The sequence below is a fragment of the Sinocyclocheilus rhinocerous genome, unplaced genomic scaffold (genome assembly GCF_001515625.1).
Source record: "Sinocyclocheilus rhinocerous isolate Xijiao unplaced genomic scaffold, SAMN03320098_v1.1 scaffold8981, whole genome shotgun sequence".
Taxonomy (NCBI): Eukaryota; Metazoa; Chordata; class Actinopteri; order Cypriniformes; family Cyprinidae; genus Sinocyclocheilus; species Sinocyclocheilus rhinocerous.
This window is the reverse complement of record NW_015630980.1, coordinates 94,192-113,983: the sequence shown is the minus strand read 5'-3', so window position 1 is coordinate 113,983 and position 19,792 is coordinate 94,192. Positions and strand designations below refer to the sequence as shown.

The 19,792-nt window shown below is 37.4% G+C and overlaps 1 protein-coding gene across 1 annotated transcript in view; it reads right to left on the bottom strand.

The window, feature by feature from the left end:
- The window catches only part of LOC107740839 (zeta-sarcoglycan-like), a 63,461-nt gene that overhangs the window by 29,414 nt on the left and 14,255 nt on the right, over positions 1 to 19,792 (bottom strand). The window contains exon 2 of the mRNA XM_016553364.1: positions 12,521 to 12,622. Within this exon, the coding sequence (XP_016408850.1) occupies positions 12,521 to 12,622 (102 nt within the window). The remainder of the gene's footprint in view (positions 1 to 12,520; positions 12,623 to 19,792) is intronic.

Sequence of the window (19,792 nt, the reverse complement as noted above, 5' to 3'; positions counted from 1 at the left end):
TATATATATATATATATATATATATATATATATATATATTATTTTGCATTTCACAGATTAAATCAAGTCATACAGGTTTGGAATAATATGAGGGTGTGTAATTGACTACAGAACTTTCATTCTGTTACTTTTTTATCCATTAAATTATTAATGCCAAATAATCTGTGTGAAAACCCTCTATGAGGCTGGTTTTAAGGTTTTGTTTTTTTTGTCAAATTTTGAGAAGTACAGAAATGATTCCTCCGTTGTTTTGCTCTGGTTAAAATACCAGCAGACATTCAGCATCATGAACATAGCAGATACATGGATGGGAAGAAGAAGCCAGCCAGAGAACATTGCTGATGGCACACAGGCAGGCAAAACAGATGATGCAAGAGTAAGTTCAGGATAAAAGCATTCACACTTGTCTCCTTCTGGAGTAGAGGAGGAATTAACTGAGGAATCTCTCATCACGAGTAGGAGTGAAATGTCAGACTTTTAAAGTACTGTCTAACAACCTGACTTAAATTGCATCAGAGAGAGGCATTTCAAACGTCAAACACCCTATTATGTCTTTTCTCAGTAATGTAATGAGACATTGACACGACACTATTGCTTCTCATACCATACAATCAAACACAATTTTAGGTTAGTAGGGCTGCACAGTTAATCAAATTAAAATAAAATTGTGGCATAGTGAGATTATAAAAGCACAAAAGGCTGTGATTTAAGAAAAATAACAAGAATATTTTTTCTAAAAAATAATATTCCAATAATATTAATTATTAAATGGTCACTTTTGATCAATTTAATACATCTTTGCTGAATAAAAGTACGAAAAAATAAAATACTGACCCCAAACTACTGTACATTTTCTCCATAAGATTTATTTTAACATTACCACTACAGGAAAAGCCTTTTAGGAAATAGCTATTTCATTAATCTAGCCCAAGAGGTGGAAACGAAACCTTTGCTATAGATGGGGCGATGCAAGAAATGACAAACCAATCTATCTCCCAGTGGAATAAAGCTAACAAGGTTCCATTTATGATACTATAAAATAGCAGAGAATGAATGTATGTTCCTTCACCCTAAGGGGGGATAAAGCTTAAGACCACATTTTTGCTTTTATGACGGCACGTCTTAGGAAAGACTCTCAGGGTAAGTCTTTGTGCCTCTTACAGAGCTAAGCACCATGGAGGTTCAGGTGGTCTTTCAGAGAGCAAGACCAAATAACTTCACAGCTCAAGGCTTAAAGGCGAAGTGTAATTTTTTATTTTTTTTCTGATTTTAAAATACATTATTTTTTATATACCAGAGAAATGTGCAGAGACATTCTGTTCAGTGCAATTTCTAAAGAAATCTCCCTAGCAAGGGTACCTGTTTATGATTTAAATAAATAAATACAATTATTACACTGAAAAAAAAATGGTGTAGAAACAATTTTCTCTCAAAATTGAACACACTGAAATAAATGTGCAATTTTGAAGTAGAAAGACTGAAATATTTTCTTGTAAAACATACTCCATTAAATCATTGTTTTATGTACTACTTTGTACTACTTATTATTTATCTTTTTTTTTTTTTTTACAGTGGGTATAGAAAGTTTCTAATTTAGGTATTTGGATATAAAAAAAATATAATAGGATATATACAATTTTAAAATACCATGTGCATTCACGAAAGTTAACATTGCACAACCACAGATGCAGAAAAAAACAAAAACACTTTTGATATATATAAAAGCCCCCTTGCCAGCCCTAACAATAATAAAGCCAGAAAATATTTATATTAATAATAATATAATATAAATATTAAAACTTTTTCAATGAATGCATGAAACATGCTTCTCATGTAAAAATATCTTATTTAATATACAAGTATATTGTCTTAAAAATATAAATTTCCCCCCTGCTTTATTATTTATGAATAAAATATTGCTTAATATAACTTAAAATGACTTGGAACCCAGTTTGCATACATATGATCACTTCTTTGCTCACATACACACATATGCTTATACCGGCAAACACTTTACACTGTGAGGAATGAGATTATACTAACATATCATACTGCTCACACTCACAAAGTACTGCTGATCCCAGCTGACAAATGCCCTGCACTGATGTCTGGATACCATCCAATCTCACAGTGGCCTTGGGCGGAGTGGAATATGATTGGTTGCCATCCAGAGTCAGAAATCTGAGAATTAAGCATTAAATTCCAGCCTTATGATTAGTGCCAGTCTGTAATGTCCTGCCCTGAGAATGATTTCCAAGACACTCTAGCAAAAGCATTTATGAAGTTTCGATGAAACAAACATTGCAGCAGATTTATTTGATGCAACTTTGTAAAGTTGGCTATTTTATGGTAAAAATGACCATCGTAGAGGATTTATTTGATGCTATCCTTTACATAAAGTTTTATTTTGTGGCTTCCATAAATCAATATAACCAATGTGATTTTCGTGCACACAACAGATTGTTGTGTGTAAATTATTCTGTCTTCAAGGGCCAAACCTCGCTAGGCTTGGTTGCACAGGCACACACTTGCATGCTCAACACGAGAAAGTAGAAAGAAACCGGAGAGAAAGTCTTGTCTGATTGGTAATAGGTTATTGATTAGCGAGTCAGTCTAATCCTGGGGTTTGTTGGCAGTTTAAGCTCAACTAGCCAACCTGTTCTAAGAGCAATTAACAAAATAAAATGCTGACAAAGCCAACCTGTAGACAAATGAAATAATAATATTGCTGAAAAATGCCTATTCATGGATACATCATTCACACAACTATCATATTTTCTCAATTTTTCAACAAGAGTAAGTGATCATTCTTTGAGTTAGATGAGCTTTTTTCAAGTGACACTAGTTCAGTCGTTCTCTGCTGACTGTTCATCTCAACATGCTAAACGTTTCTACACTGATTCCATAACCAGCCTGTAAGTCAAATTCACACACGATATAGAAAAACACAGTCATATAGAAATTGGCTTACAAGACGGTGAACTTCATGTTTTAAAGATGAGCTAAACTACATCAGACATGTGACAGCACTGTCAATACAAGTTTTATGTTATATATAAAGTATAATAGAAAGCCTGTTTCTGAATGAGAGGCAAGTTTAAAATGACAGTTTGACATGCACTGCTGTTTAACATTGTATGTTGAATCTCTTGATCTCTGGGTCTACATCTTATTAAAGCAATAGCTAAGCCAAAGATGAAAATTATGTCATCATTTAACCACCCTCATGTCATTCTAAACCCTTTCTTTGACTTGTTTCTTCTGTGGAACACAAAAGGAGAAATTTTGAAGAGTGTATTTGTTGTTTCTTTCCGTTCAATTTTAATTAATGAGAACTAGAGCTTTGAAGCTTCAAAAAGGACACAAATCATCAAAATAATTGATAAAAATAGCCCATGCATTATATTATATTCTCTATAGTCTTCTAAATGCATATCAGTTTTATGTGAGGAACAGACCTACGATTTAAATTATTCACTAAATATTCACTAAGCTAAGCTAAGAGTAAAAGAGTAAGTGCAATTTCATTCATGTTCTCTTAAATGTCTAAAACCATATAGAATGAGTTCAAGTTATTCTGTTGTGCAGGTGAAAAAAAATACATTTGTGATGTTTTATCAAGGTTATATAATGTTTTATCACTGACTGACTTTACAGATCCAATTCAAGCATGAGTTACTATTTCAGTTTTGCTAACACCTTTACAGCTAGGTTTTTGTTAACATTGGGTAAAACTTAAAAAAATGAGAAGCTTTTTGAAGAATTTAGAAATACAGTTTAATGTTAATTAACAAATGTTAACAAACCGCATTCCGGTTTACAGCAGGTTGTGTGAGGCATTACAGTTGACTGCATGTATTCCGGCTGCATTCATGAAAGTCAACATTGCACAACCACAGAAGCAGAAAAAACAGCTATTGAGAGGAAAAAAAGATAGAAATCTACTCCTTTAAGACTCTCAAAACTCTAAATGCATTGCAGTTTAATCTAAACGCACTGTATTTACAAAGGACTAGTTTATGCAGTTTCATCATATGCATATAAATAGAACTACATACACCTAGTGTTAACCTAAATATATTCAATGACAATGCATGCACCTTCATGCACATTCATATACACATCCATCTTGTCATCTTTCAGGCCCACACTCCTGTTATTTATGAGCAAGCTTTTTATAGATTCAAGCCACTGCGTGGCTTTACGGCAACATAAAATAATGCATCACTCTCCCAAGAGTATTTCTTACGCTCTCAGCTAGATCTTCCCAGTGTGGGCACACCAGAGGGACTATTTGTCACTGTAGTACTGATCAAACTCCTCCTCTTTAATACTGCTTATCTTCCCCTATTGATCTTCATTTTACTGCCTCACTATTGATACCAGGATGCCAGAATGAGTAGTCCATATAAAATCTTTTGATCTTCTAAGTTTTTCTGTGCAGGAAATGATCTATAGAAACCATGCACCGCTATTTTGATGTTTTATGATCCTCATGTGGAGATCTGGAGGCTCATCTATAATGGTAGAGCAAGCACAATAACGTTACAGTATAGGAATATAAAATTGGGATGAGCAAGCAATATATGGATAGAGAAATGTATCATGGGAAGAGAAAACTTAAAATGAGCCTTTTCATTTGTTCCTAGTCATGCATATTATATCACAATTATCGACAGGGCCATCCTTAGGGGGGGTGCAACTGGTGCAGTCACACCATCGTAGCATAATATTTGTTCATCAGAATGTACACTATTGATTTGGGGTCAGAAAGATTTTTATTCAGTATGTAAATAAATAAATATATAAATAATGTTATTTTTAACTGTCTATTCATTAAAGAATCCAGAAATTAAAATAAGAAACTAAAAAAAAAAAAATTATAATAATAATAAAATAAAATAAAATAAACATATTAAGCAGCACATCTGTTTTTAACATTGATAATGATAATAATAAATGTTTCTTGAGCAGCAAACCAGAATGATTTCTTAAGGATCATGTGACACTGAAAACAGGAATAAAATATATCAAAAAATAAATAAATAAATAAAAAGGACGCCACTTACTTAATGAAACACGCATCATAATGAAACAACAATACAGAAAATAACTGTTTGAAATGTTTAACACTTCATATTTCACAGCTTCTCATTCTAGCTTCATATACTGTCTTCACAAAGTCGAGGAAAGATGCTCATTGCTGAATGAATGTGCTCAATAAGCATGTAAATACATATTTTATTGACAACTTTAAACATGCCGTTTCTCAGAATATATGGAGCAGCTTAGATAAGATAGCATTTCTACCAAACACTACCTTTTTTTTTTTTTTTTTAAACTTACTCCAAAGTGTTCTCAGAGACATAAAAGAACAGTTTATCTCAATAAAGCAGTAATTTTCCCTTTTTGCCCTGAGAAAAGAAGGGAAGCAAATCTCCAGCAAAGATTGTGCATCACTTTCTAAATCTAAAAATGAAAGATTATTTGAATTTATCGTTGTTAGCAGTCTCCGGGATTTTCTGTCCAGACTTCATTTCTCCTCAGTCGCTGTGACATGCTCTTATCACCTCTAACATTTACCTCCGCAGTCCAGGTTGTACCCTGGGCCCTGCTAGCTAAACACCCAATGGCTAGTCTGCCCTTTTACACATGCTACATAGCCCTCAGCTAAATGTCATTAGTCGCCGATGAGGATCAAAGCTAAAATGGCCCACTAGCCTGTGTAATGTCAATGTGTAGCATTAATTAAAACCATGTCTGTTTTTAATTAATTTCATTAATCGAGAGGGGTAGAGTTGATCCCAGGTCGGTGTAAACGGCCATGTCACCGTGTAGCGGCAGACGAGACGAGGTATTTGATGTCTGAAATGGCGACTGGTAGAAATGTGCCAAATGCGCTGGAAACGTGAGATGTTAAGATGCAGATAGTGTTTGTATTTATTTGCTTAATTAACTGCGGTTCATTGTTATGGAGACAGTGACCCCAATTAGCTAAGGCCCAAAATACTTCAGGTAAACACAAACCTATTTGGTGATGTTCCATCAAATGATAATTTGCTAATTCACATGAACGCTGTCATAACAATTATGCATTGAGGGCTTTTAAGTCCACATTGAACATTTGAAGTCATATATAGTAACAGTATGAATAATAATATGTGCTTTGATTGATTTCATGTTCACATTTGATCAAAAATACAAAGTACAAAATAGTAATATTGTAAAATGGTATTACAAAAAAGAAATTATTATAATATGCTGATTTGTTGCTATTCTTATTATTATAAATTTGCTCTCAAAGATGATTTAATTTTAGTTTTGTTTTTGAATTTGACCAGCGGTTATGAAAACATGAATGATAATTTCTTATAATGCAGTGCGCTGTCGCCCTTTCTACGTAAAAAGCAGTCAAATCATGTAATGTGAATGTCGTACAGTCTTGCTCTAGACTAAAAAAAAACGAGTTGAAAGCATAACGAGCCGTGGAAGAGACACTGTTTCTCAAGCGCTTTCCGCGAGCGCGATTCGAGACGACGTGAAACAATGACAAATGTGTTTCATTCATTCGTTCATAACCACTCATATACCCCACTCCACACAGGTTTAAGCACAGGTTTAACAATCTCAAATTGCATAAGTCCTCACAATATACAATTATATAATACATTTTTTTTTCTCACGATACAATACTAATAGCAGGGATCTGCCTGAAGCTGAATAACAAATTCCACTGAATGTAAAATGGTATTACAAAAAAGAAATTATTATAATATGCTGATTTGTTGCTATTCTTATTATTATAAATTTTGAAAGCAGATATGCTGATATTTTTTTCTTTTATGAATAGAATTCAAAAACAGCATTTATTTGAATTTGAAATATAATTCTTGATAATTAAACCAAATATGTATTTAAACTCTGTCAGTCTTGCTACATTTTACACATCCTTGCTGATTAAAAGCATGAATTTCTATAAAAAAAATCAAATAAAATAAAATCAAATAAAATAAAAATTACTGACTCCATACTTTTCAATGGTAGTGGACATATTTTCCACTCACATAAAATATAACAATCACATATCATGGGCTTTAATGTAACAAGTCCATGCAAGACATTTGAAGTCATATGACTGCACTGCTGCAGAAACTCACTGTGAGTTATATTACATGTCATTAGCAGTTGATGTCACCTCTGCATCTGTCAAATAGCATCATGTTGCTATCACATGCCCTTGTAACATGGTGCCCACCCCTCCTGTACGCAAAAACTATAATAATGTGCTATGACAGAACAGATTGTGCGACACTAATATAAATAAAGAAACTATCACTCTTCGTTATGCCTGCTGCTCTCTGATGACACATCTGCCTTGTGCTTAGATGTTGGGTTATGTCTAACCAATCACAGCTCAGGAGAGGTATAAACGTGGAGTTGTCCAGTCACACAGCATGTGAGACTTGTTCATCGAGCCAATCAAAAAGAGAGGTGGGATGACATTGCTAGGAGATGAGAGGTAATTGCAGAGGTAACCTGTACCTACGAGGCTTTTGAGAATTGTTGTGCATCTGAGAGAGAGCGCAGCGAGAATAATTAATATTCTCCGTCATTCGCAGTTCCTGAAGGTCTGAACAGTCCCCATGTTTTATCATCCTGAAATGTTGTTAAATGTTAATGGGAACCTATTTTTACATGGGCCATTCCAGCACACTCCCAACCCCCCTGAATAAAATATTACACTGGCCAATACTTGTGAATCCCTTGTTCTATGATTGCAGATACATTCAGTGTTTGGGATGGATGACTTCTATTCACTAAAGGTGTGACTCTTGAATTGCCCTGTTTCAACGTCTGTATGCCATCAAGCTACTTTTCTGTTTTTCTCTCGTACCCAGAGCCGATCTTCCCTATATGCAAAATACGCAAGCTGCGTAGGGCCCCCGAAACACCAGGGGGCCCCCTTGCTCTCAAAGATGATTTAATTTTAGTTTTGTTTTTGAATTTGACCAGCGGTTATGAAAACATGAATGATAATTTCTTATAATGCACAATCTCAAATTGCATAAGTCCTCACAATATACAATTATATAATACTTTTTTTTTTTCTCACGATACAATACTAATAGCAGGGATCTGCCTGAAACTGAATAACAAATTCCACTAAATAATGGATACATATTTGATAAAGCATTTTTTTATATATTGTAATATAAATAACATTAATGAATACAGTGTGAAGTTTAGAAATAAAAAAAATGCACATTGTGCAATCAGATCAGATCAGACTGCTCAAATCAGATCAAATTTTATTAAACATTCAGTAAAAAATAGTAATATTAAGAAATAATATTATAATTTAAAATGAACTGTTCAAATAAATCATTTAGGGCTCAGGAAATTCTCATTATTATCATAATCGAAAACTGTGCTGTGTAATATTTTTTGTGGAATCTGGGATATTTATTTATTTATTTATTTATTGTTGTTGTTGTTGTTTTGTTTAATGTATTTATTTATTTATTTCCCCCAGGATTCACTGATGAATATAATGTTCAAAAGGACAACATTTATTTGATAATAGAACTTGTACATTATATAAAATTATATATAAAATAAGTTTTCTGAGGCATGAGAGAAATTGCAACTTGCAGACTGTAGTGGATATGTTAGCTCTCTGTTGTGCACTTGCTGCATTTTCAATTCCTCTCATTCTCCAATGATCAGCAAAAAAGTGAGCAGCTCTACCCTATGTGTATGTGGATTGTGTTTAGACTCCTGAGGAGGGATTTACAATCATTCATACAATCGGATTTACAACATTTCCTAGAGAATCAACTAGATATTTTTTTTCTTGTCTCAACATTTGTTTAAGGATGAAATAAAAGCAGATTTTACTAAGGGGAGGAGAATGAGAGAAAACATCATATTCTTCCTACATCATACAGAGTGTGGAAATAATGCCTACAACAGGAAACTTTTGTCTCATTTTAGCAACTCCCAATACAGGCATTCTTGCAACAAGGCCACAAGGGAGTACTATAGAGAAAGAGCGAGAGAGAGAGAAGGAATGATAGATAATGCATATGAAAGAGAGCATGTGAGAGAATGGTTATGCAACATTCACAAGAGACAGAAGGTAGGGAGACAAAAATAAACTTTTGCCTTTTTATGCCTATCGTGACGTATGCTTATAACCTAAAAGAGACACTCATAAAACATGCGGAAGACCTTGGTCATTAGTCACCAGGTGTGCATGAACTTATAAACATGCAAACACACACATACGTCGGGCCTTTAATGAATTAGCTTGTCCTAGGCAATGACATTACCACTGTAACCTGACTATATCAGCTTTTTATCCAAAGCACAAAGGGATATATGCTGAAAAGACATCCTTAAATTAGCACAGAGTTGCTGTGACTTTACCACTAATGGCAAGAGATGTTGCTTTATCCTGTACGTGTACATCCTGTTTCCTGCCCTGAATCTTGTTGAAAAACAAGGAAACAGCTTTGCGTGCATCAGCGTAATAATTTCAGCTCATGAACTAAACTGATTTTGCAAAATAAACGAAACTGTAAGTGATGGAATACACGGCTAAATATAAAATGGCATTAGATACACTACCATTCAAAACTTTGAGGTCAGTCAGTAGTCAAGTTATTTAGTTTTTCTGTGAAAGAAATTATTACATTTGTTCACCCAAGGATTCATTAAATCAATCAAAAGTGACAGTAAATAATGTTATAGAATATAATGTTAGAGTAGAGTATAAGAGTGTAATAAAGTATAATGTTAGGTATCTATTTCAAATAAGTGCTGTTCTTTTGATCTTCCTATTATTATTATTATTATTATTATTATTATTATTATAAATGTTCCCAAATCAGCATATTGGAATTATTTCTGAAGGATCATGTGACAAAGACGACTAGAGTAATGGCTGCTGAAAATGTATCCATTACATGAATAAATTGCATTATAAAATATATTAAATAGAAAACAGACATCATCACATGGCCAACCAGGAATATAACATAAGCCAAAAATCATAATCTGATCATAAAGACATTTTGAGACCCTTGAACAATAGCATAAGATATCCCCTTACATGTGTGTACTATAAAGTGAAGCATATGATTATTAATATGTCAGTCTTCCTATTTCCTCAAGACAGGGTCAAGAAAAATAAAAATCTGAATCGCAGCAGGCAGCTATTTGAAGTCCTATTCAAATTTAAATTATTATTCGGGTTATTTGTCAGCCAACAATGAAAAAATAAATAAAATCAGTTTGCTTGGTAGATAAGAGCATTTTCAAGCTATCACCCATTTTTAGTAAATTACCATTTTTTTAATTGCTATTTTTAAAATCCCTTTCCTTTTTTGCTGGATTTAGAGTTGTAACTTTCAGGTTTCAGGTCTTTTTTTACTTGTCAAACTTGGTGGCTACACCCTGTCACTTCACCTGCTGCCCCTTATGTTATGCCTCTTTATTCATCCTTCTCTAGCACCTTTCCTTTCATATGTTTCCTTTTTGGTCTCTCTTTCATGAGTGCCCGTGTCACACATCATTGGTGGCCCTACAGAAGCAGGATGTGAATCCTAGCCATGGTACAATCCCTCTTTGTAGGAGACGCCAAAACAGCTTGTCTGCAGTATTCAGCTTTACAGCTCAAGGCTCTCCTCCCAGACCAAGACCACCATGTCTCGTCCCCCCGACCCCAAGCTTCCGGTTTTCTACACTAGGTGGATTAATTGTAATTTGCAATGTCGCACCCTCACAGTCATCTGAGGCGAACAATCCAAAATGGCCGCCGTGTTGCTGTGAGAGTGTGTTGGGATTTGCTGTGCTGTCATCTCGGTGGGGTGCTGAGGGGAAACGCAAAAGCCCCCCTGACAGGCTTTGATGTGCGTTGGTGATTATTGAGGCTAATCAGGAGTACCATCAGCGAGCTAGCAGCAAGCCACTGCTTTGTTTGTGTTCTTTAATGCTAATCACTGTGGCTAACACATTAGGCACTTTGATTTATTGGCTCAAGGACAAGGCTTCTTTATAAGTGTATCTGAACAGTGGTAAAGGGGTTTATCATTATTAATTAATGTGCACTCCAAGCAGGCTTAGCGGCCATTGTTTCTGCACAGTGTATCCGTATAGACTAAAGTATACAGACTGCTACACATCTATTAAGTTGAGTTGCACTAGTGCTCCAATTACCAATAGTGCTGAAAGGACTAGCATAGATGTTTTACCATGTTTTGGATACTGTTAGACTACCTAATAATCCAAAGCAGCAGGGTTGCTGAAAAACAGATTGGCTGTTAGTGTTTTAAATATGTTTGCTAAAACAGGTCTTCTTTGTCAGTTACGAAGATGTAAGTTACAACATACCGTTGACGAATACATGATGGGAAAAACATAACAGCGCAGAATATTAACAATGTACTGTTAACAATGCACAACACTGAAGAAGAAAAATCTAAAAACAATATGATATATCTAGATATATCAATCATAGTCAGTAATGTCAGGGATTGACCTGCTTGAGCTGCATGAGCTGAAGCAGAACAGTGAATGAACATCTGCAAACTGAAGCGCTGCTAGCAGGTTAATAAATACCACATTTAATAACATATTTTTACTCCAAACTCACTTCATAACGTCAGTCGAGTGTTTGAAATAAATCCTTCTGTGAGATGATGTGGCTTCTTACACAGAATAAGGCACGCAACATATTTCATAGTATTTAAGCAGTGATAAAGGCATTGCATTATAAATATACTTTATTTTAATAAAAAAAAATGATAATAATAATAACTCCGATAAACCGTATATTGCCGTAGTCGTGAGTTTAATAGTCAAGTTGAATCAATGAAAGCAGTTGAATCTTCTGTTTATTCAGCTGCAGCGATAGGCATTTCCTGGGTTTCTTCAGCAAGGGGGATTTATCGTGCAGCCCTATACACAACATAAAAGTAATATTGCAAACTCCCTCCACAGAATGATGGATGGATGGATGGATGCTAAAGGTCAACAGAGGCCGAATACAAATGAACCGGAACATGAAGCATGTGTACAGTGGGAGTTTAGGGAAGCACCTGACCCTGTGTACTTCTCTGCATTTGTGCTTGACAAAGAATATGTGCCTGTGTGCTTGCTCTATTCATCTTAGTGATCTACACTCAGCCCTGTCGCATATATCAAGAGTTCAAGCTAGAATCCCCTGCACACTCACTCCAGCATCACAGCTGGTACCTGTGATGACAGACCATGGTCTGAAACCATGCCAATTTACACTTTCTGTCAGCATGCTGCGTGTGCTGGCATTTGATGGAGAGTAGTACAGTAGTATAAATGTCCTTAATTTTTATCATCTATAGCTTGACAAACTGCAAATGAGAAGCAAAAATAACTGGCTGCATTTAACCAAACAGCAGTTCTTTACACCATTACTTCTGTGCCATCGGTTGGTGCCTGCCCATTGCATAGGTTTGGAAAATGAGACAGAACTTCTTACCCTTCTGGAGTTGATCTCTTTCACATAAAGTGGAAGGAGGAACTCAGACACTCCCTCTAATCTGATGCCCTCTTTGGTTACGCGGAGAGTTCCCATGCCATCCTGAGGGACAGAGAAAAAGAGAGTTTGTCATGTTCATGCAAATATATAATTGTTTAACAGCAGATTTATATTATGAACGATTGTTTTCTCTGATTATTTTTCACTGTAAACCATACTGAGTTCATGGAAATGGGATCAATGCTGAAAACAGTTGTGCTGCTTAATATTTTTATGTGAACTAATAAATTTTTTCAGGATTTATTTGAAATTGGAAAAGGTCTAATCAACTGTCCAAAAAAAAAAAAAACCTTACTGATCCCAATGATTTACACTCTTTTTCATCTTATATTTCAGCATATTTGTTTAGTTCTTTTCTCATCAAAATTCTTTATAACAGGCCTCTGATAAAACGCCTCATGTGTGTACAGACACGCATTCAGTCTTTAGCAGGTTCAGCATTAATACAAAAGGAACTGGGAGTTTCTTTGCATGTAGCGTTTTTGTGCTTTACATTGTGAAGCATGAATTAGTTCGATTTATATGTCCTTGCTTTTTTGAACGAACACTCTTCTGCCTGTAGAGAATGGAAGAATATGAGTCAAAATGTTAAAACAAATATGAATCAATTTAGCTTTAGAGATAACTAAACCAGTTTACTCCCACGTCTCTGTATTCTGCTAAATGTATGTAAACACTTAGATGCGGCAGATTGTGGATTTAAGCATCTCTCAAAAGCAGTTTCTCTCTTCAATTTGGGTTGCACAAAGAGGAGCCCCACGGCTATTTTCCATCTTCCTTTCTCCCTATCTACCTCTCTGCTTCCCAAATGTCATATTCTCTCTTTCTTCACATCTTTTTTTTCCATCTTCCCTTCCCGTCATGTTCTCAGCAACCAAGAGACTACAGTACCGACGTCAAATGACGTCAAACTTCAGTCCACACTGTTCATATTTCTAAAGAGACTGGACGTTGTTGGAAGTGAAAGAGAGCATTTTTTTTTTGAGCAATACAATTCTAAAAGTGGTCTTTTTTTCCAACTATTCTACCTTTTTATTGTGTTGACCTATCTCCTTTTAACCTATTCATTTTATCTCTCGAGAGTACATTGTGTTCTTGGGCAACACTAATGAGTCAGATACTAGAGAAGTTGATTTCATGGTTGGCTCTAAAAGCATTGTTTCAGAATTAGCACATCGAGCATTATAATTACTGCATGTGAAAGCACTGCCAGAAGATGGGGACTTCAAGTCCTGTTCCTGCACCATTTCAGGTAAACTAAAAGCTTGAGCTTGAAAGGTGGACTCTGTTAACCTCATGTTATTCTTCCTGAAACTAGACCGTGGCACTGCTGTCAAACACGAGTTTAAAGAGAGAACAATGAACACCTGCAGCAATATATATATATATATATATAAAACATATAAAATATAAAACATTGAAATGCATTATAGCCATTGGATAGTCATTGATGGGACAAAAGCCTATGCCAATATTGCCCCCCCCCAATTTTTTATGAGCTCTTGCCTGGATTAGAAATGATAGAAAATTGCTTTATAATGAATGTATTCTTTACCATGAAAATACACTACCTTTTATTATTATTATTGTTATTATTATTATTATTATTATTATTATTATTTATTTAATTTTTTTAAAGGTATAAACTTTTCTTCAGCAAGGAGGCATTACTTTAATCAAAAGTGACAGTAAATACATTTATAATGTTAAACAAATCTCCATTTCAAATAAATGCTGTACTTTTAAACTTTCTGTTAATCAAATAATAATGAAAAAAAAATCACAGTTTCCACAAAAATATTAAGCATCACAATAGTTTTCCAAATTAATTATAATAAGAAATGTTTCTTGAGCACTGAATTAAAATTATATAATTATTTCTGAAGGGTCAAGCGCAACACTGAAGATGGAGTGATGGCATAAATTACATTTCAAAATATATGACAACAAAAAAGTTATTTTAAATTGTAATAATATTTCACAGTATTACTATTGTTGTTGTATTTGCAATTGTATATTCTATATTGTATATTGGAGCCTTGGTGAGCACAAGAGACTTCTTTCAAAAATATTTAAACATTTTTTTTTTTTCATCCCAAACTTTAAAATGGTAGGGTATATTAATTCATGTGTTTTACATTACATATCACATATTAAATTATATTACGCAATCTAAGAATGTTGGGATTAAACATTTATGTTTTGTTTTCAGTTGGCCTTTGGTTAGCAATCTAACATCTACTAGCTTAGCATAATGCTAACTGTTTAAGAAATGCTCTTTAATTCTCTAGAACAAGACATCTTTATAACACACTAGGGGAACAGGTTTCTGTGGTGTGATAGGATCTTGCACAAAATCCTGAAAGGGTACGCTGGCACATTTTCACCAAAGAAAAGGTTCTTAGCAAAAACTGGTTTTGAATTGGTCCATTAAACCCACAGGCCTCAAACCAGGAACCAATAACATCAGTGATAATGACCTCAAAACATCAACGATGTGGCAACAAAACTAAACAACTCCTGTTATAACAAACTGGTCTACAATAAGTGTCCAATGAATGTCAATGTGCCTTCAGCTGACGGACTTCTTTCCCAGTCAGTCTGATATTCAATATTTTATTCACAAATATCGTGTTATCTGCTAATTGTATTTGTTTATATTAAATAACTAGTCAACTTTAATTAAGTGGCATTGAAATGTGGGCTGGTTCTCTTTGCAGTAAAACAAAAGGGGTATTCATGGTGTCAGTCTGGGCCAGTTCAATACAGACATTCTGTCAATCAGTGGCCACTTTGGGAGATTCAGGAAGTGACAACAGTGTCAAGCGAGGCCTTAAGGCTTATAACTTGCTTGTCTTTTAGTACCATTACAGCTTGCATTTCTGCTTCAACTGGCGTGACAGCGGTTTGTTACCATCAACTTCCTCGACAGCAGCGGCCATCCGAGTTGCTGTTCTCTCAGCTAACATTTTCAATTTCAGCACTTCTTTCTGTCATGATCAACTGAGCGGCTTCTGCTGATCACGCTGGACTGATCTTGTTAAGACCAAACATCTCTGTGACATAAGGGCAAGAAAAGGGAAAGTGGGATCTCCTATAATATCAAAGGTGCTATATATGAAGCTACAGTGGTGTGCTTGTGCTACAATGTTCATTCTCTTGTCATTCTCATCACAGGTGCCTGTACTTCCATTCATGACACAAACTGCATTCTAAAAGGATCATTCATCAAGCTCTTCATCAGCTCTGCAGACATAAATGTGTACTCATCCAGAGTAATTTTTAAATACAGCACAAGTGTGAATTAACCATTTCCACGTGAACAATCAGCATCATGTAAACAGACATACAATCATCACTTCAGTGTGTCAGCTGGCTGTTTCATAGCAATAAAGTGACATTTAATTATTTATAGGGGATTCGATTGGCTGTGAGTCACACAGAGTAGGAGTTTATGCTATAATTACTGAGTTTAATTTTAGATATGGCACAATATGTTCTCATAATATAAGTATAACTATAAAACATAAAAAGTATATATATATATATATATATATATATATGCAAAATATAGATGCAAATATATAGATGTAAAAGCCTCTAAGTACGTCTGACGTTTTTCTTTAAAATTAGCATTTCTTTCTGGCTACTATGTATATGTTTCTATGTAAGTACTGCTACTTCTGAATGGGTTGAGGCTGGAATTTAGCGCATTTGAAGTGAAAGTACTTGATGAACTTATACTATGTGTGGAGAGCATTCACTCAGCGTTACTATATGCAACATGGCTCTGATATTCAACAACACATCTAAATTACAGAATGGTGTATACATTTGCGTAGACATTGATTTGTACAAAATCAATGTAAATGTGTGTGTGTATATATATATATAGTGCTGGGCAAAAATTAAAATTTTTAATCGCGATTAATCACATGATTGTCTGATTATCACATGATTAATCACATGATTGTCGAGATTAATCGCATTATGCACAAAATTCAATAATGCATTCAAAGCAAAGTAGAGTGTTTTTCATTTAAAAGTACTGCTATATGAGCAAAAGTGCAATAATATTTGGTTTGCAAACACTTTAAACAAATAAGGTGCTTTTTTACAGCAGTATTCCTTTTACATAGTGGCAGTTAAAATATTTCTTGTAAATCTATCGGGAGCATTCAGGTGAGTGCTGCTGCAGTCTTAGGCCCTCCCCAAACGCTCCCATTGGTTGAGACGCGTGATGACACCCATCCCAAGCCAGTACTGATCAACAACCCTCCCCTCCTGTGACCCATGGTTTGTCTGTATGTGAATTCAAAGCCAGTGAGCAACGGACTTTCATAATAATAAAAAACAGCGTTAACGCGATAAAATATTTGTCGGCGTTAATCACTTAATGCGTTAACGCTATAATAACGCGTTAACTTGCCCAGCCCTAATATATATATATATATATATATAATTTTTAATATTTTACATTTTACATAAATGCACACTAATGTAATATAACGTACTCGGTTACTAAAAGCTCAGAGTCCAGAGCCTCGATCATAACATTATAACAGGCTCCTTCCGAGTAGAGACCTGCACTATCGCGGGACCCAACGCAACAGAGTGCGGAGCGGGACAACACCGGGCGAGTCCGGGTGTGGGTGGATAGACACTTGTGTGTGCGGGATGCGGGAGAATAAGTGTGTACTCACACTAGGCGTTTTGAACCTGAGCGCTTGACCCCCAAAGCCCGGTTCGTTTGACTAGTGTGATCGCTCTGTGCCGTGCTCGGGCATGGTTCGTTTAGTCGTCCATGGCTCGGTTGGAGTTTGTCTGTATGTGAATTCAAAGCCAGTGAGCAACGGACTTTCATAATAATAAAAAACAGCGTTAACGCGATAAAATATTTGTCGGCGTTAATCACTTAATGCGTTAACGCTATAATAACGCGTTAACTTGCCCAGCCCTAATATATATATATATATATATATAATTTTTAATATTTTACATTTTACATAAATGCACACTAATGTAATATAACGTACTCGGTTACTAAAATAACCTTGGTTCCCTGAGATACGGGAACGAGTACTGCGTCTGCTAAGACGCTATGGGAAAAAGCCTTTTTTCTCCTGAACTGAAGCCTTTTTTCAGTCACGCAGTGAAACTGCACGGCCATTGGTTCGTGCAGTGTATAAAAAACGAACCAATGGCTCGGCAGCGGAGCTATGTACCGCACGGGGGTAGCATACTCGTGAGAAATGGAAGAGGAAATTTGCTCTCTTTTTGAAAATGTTTTATTTTTCCCTGCTATAACAGTAGCTGATTGCTTGGGTGCTTGAACGGGCCCATTGTTTGCAACAAACACATTTTCTTCTGTACCCAGAGTTGAACGGGGTGTCAGGAGGTCTGAGAGAGGCTGCTTGGGAGGCGGTCCGGCCATAGCGAGACCTGGCCCCATCCTCTTCCTGTACCGCAGATCAGGAAGACACCTGAGGCGCCGGGTCCAACGCAATCTTGGGTCGGGTCCCTGGCACTTAGGAAGGGGGTAGCGTCTGGCCGAGCGGGAGCCTCCTCGCGTCTGCTGAGCCTTAGCGAGCTGAATGGCGAGGGCGGCAGGTGCTGGCTTCAGCGTAGACTTAGGGCGACTAGAGGTAGCAGCGGAGCTGGAGCGCTTTGGCAGGAAATGTCGCATAGCTTGGGACGATTTCTGTGCCTCCGTGAAGCGCTCGGCGAATCCTTCGACCGCCAGTCCAAAGAGACCCTTGGGAGAGACCAGAGCATCAAGGAAGGGGACCTTATCCGCATCCTTGATTTCCGTTAGTGTCAGCCATAAATGGCGCTCGAGCACCACAAGGCTGGCCAACCACCTCCCAATCGCCTGAGCGGTGGTCTTGGTGGCGCGCAGAGCCAGGTCGGTTGCACTCCTCAGCTCCCTGAGGGTCACGGGGTCCAGGCCAGACTCATCCGAGGATGCGAGGATCTTGGCCTGAAAAACCTGGAGGACCGCCATTGAATGAAGTGCCGAAGCCACCTGTCCAGCTGAAGTGTAGGCGTGTCCAGCGAGAGCTGAAGTGGTCCTATACAAGGCCTGGACGGATGAGCGGCCTTTGCTCTCCAGCCGATAGCCATGGGCAGGCAGAGGTGCGTGGCCACTGATTTGTCCAGGGGAGGCAGCTTGTCGTACCCCTTCTCTTCAGCGCCGTAGATAGAATTGAGGGCGGATGAAGTAGAAGTACGCAGGCGGGTGGAACAGGGAGTGCGCCATGATCTGGTGAGCTCGTCATGGACCTCCGGGAAGAATGGAAAGGAATGCTGACGAGGGTCCTGACGGTCGCCTCGACAGGAACCATTCATCCAGACGGCTGCGAGAGGACTCCTCTGGTGGAGACCACTCTAAACCCAGCTCTTCGACTGCTTTCGAGAGGATACGGAGAAGCTCGGCATCCATCCCGTTTTTGGCGGTGCTGGGCGTGGACGATGGCAAGGGGGTGGGGTCGGTCACCAAGCCCAACAGCTCCTCTGCGTACGAGGCTGTCAATGACATGCTGTCATCAGGCAGCTCGTCCTCACTTCTCCCAAACGAGACCAGATCGCTCGCTCCGGCAGAGGGACGCTGGTCAGACTGGGAGAAGAGGAAGGGAGAACTCTCTCTCTGGGGCGAGGGCGAGGCACGCGGGATCTGGGTCGACGTGAGCTCGATCGCAGCCGGACACTCGAGTCCTCTGCCCCACTGTTTTTTCCTCACAGGTCCCTGGGAGGAAGAAAACGGGAGGGCGCGAGGGGTGGAGTCGCTCTCTGAAAAGAAAGTGATCCGCGAGTGAAGAGAGGCAAGACTGAAGTTCTCGCAGTGAGAACAATCAGTTCCCGTGAGCACAGCTTTCGCGTGGGATTTCCCCAAGCAGGAAACGCACTCCGTGTGGCCGTCATCGGCATGCAGGTGAGACCCGCACGAACCGCAGTAACGGCGCGGCATTTGCAACAACGCCAAGCTCTTTTAGTAGCTCTTTTAGAATCGCCGGATGGCAGCAGGGGAAATGGACCGGAACTACTGCGTCGCTGAGGCGGCGGAGAAGCAGGTCAGCCGAGCTGAGAGGTCCCAGTTCCAGCTGTCAAGGCGTGACAACGGCGAGCAGGCTTCGGATCAGAGTAGAGTGTAGTCGTCGCTGAAGGAGAAGAAATCTGAGAATCCTGTGGCGAACGCCCGCTTATATAGCCAGA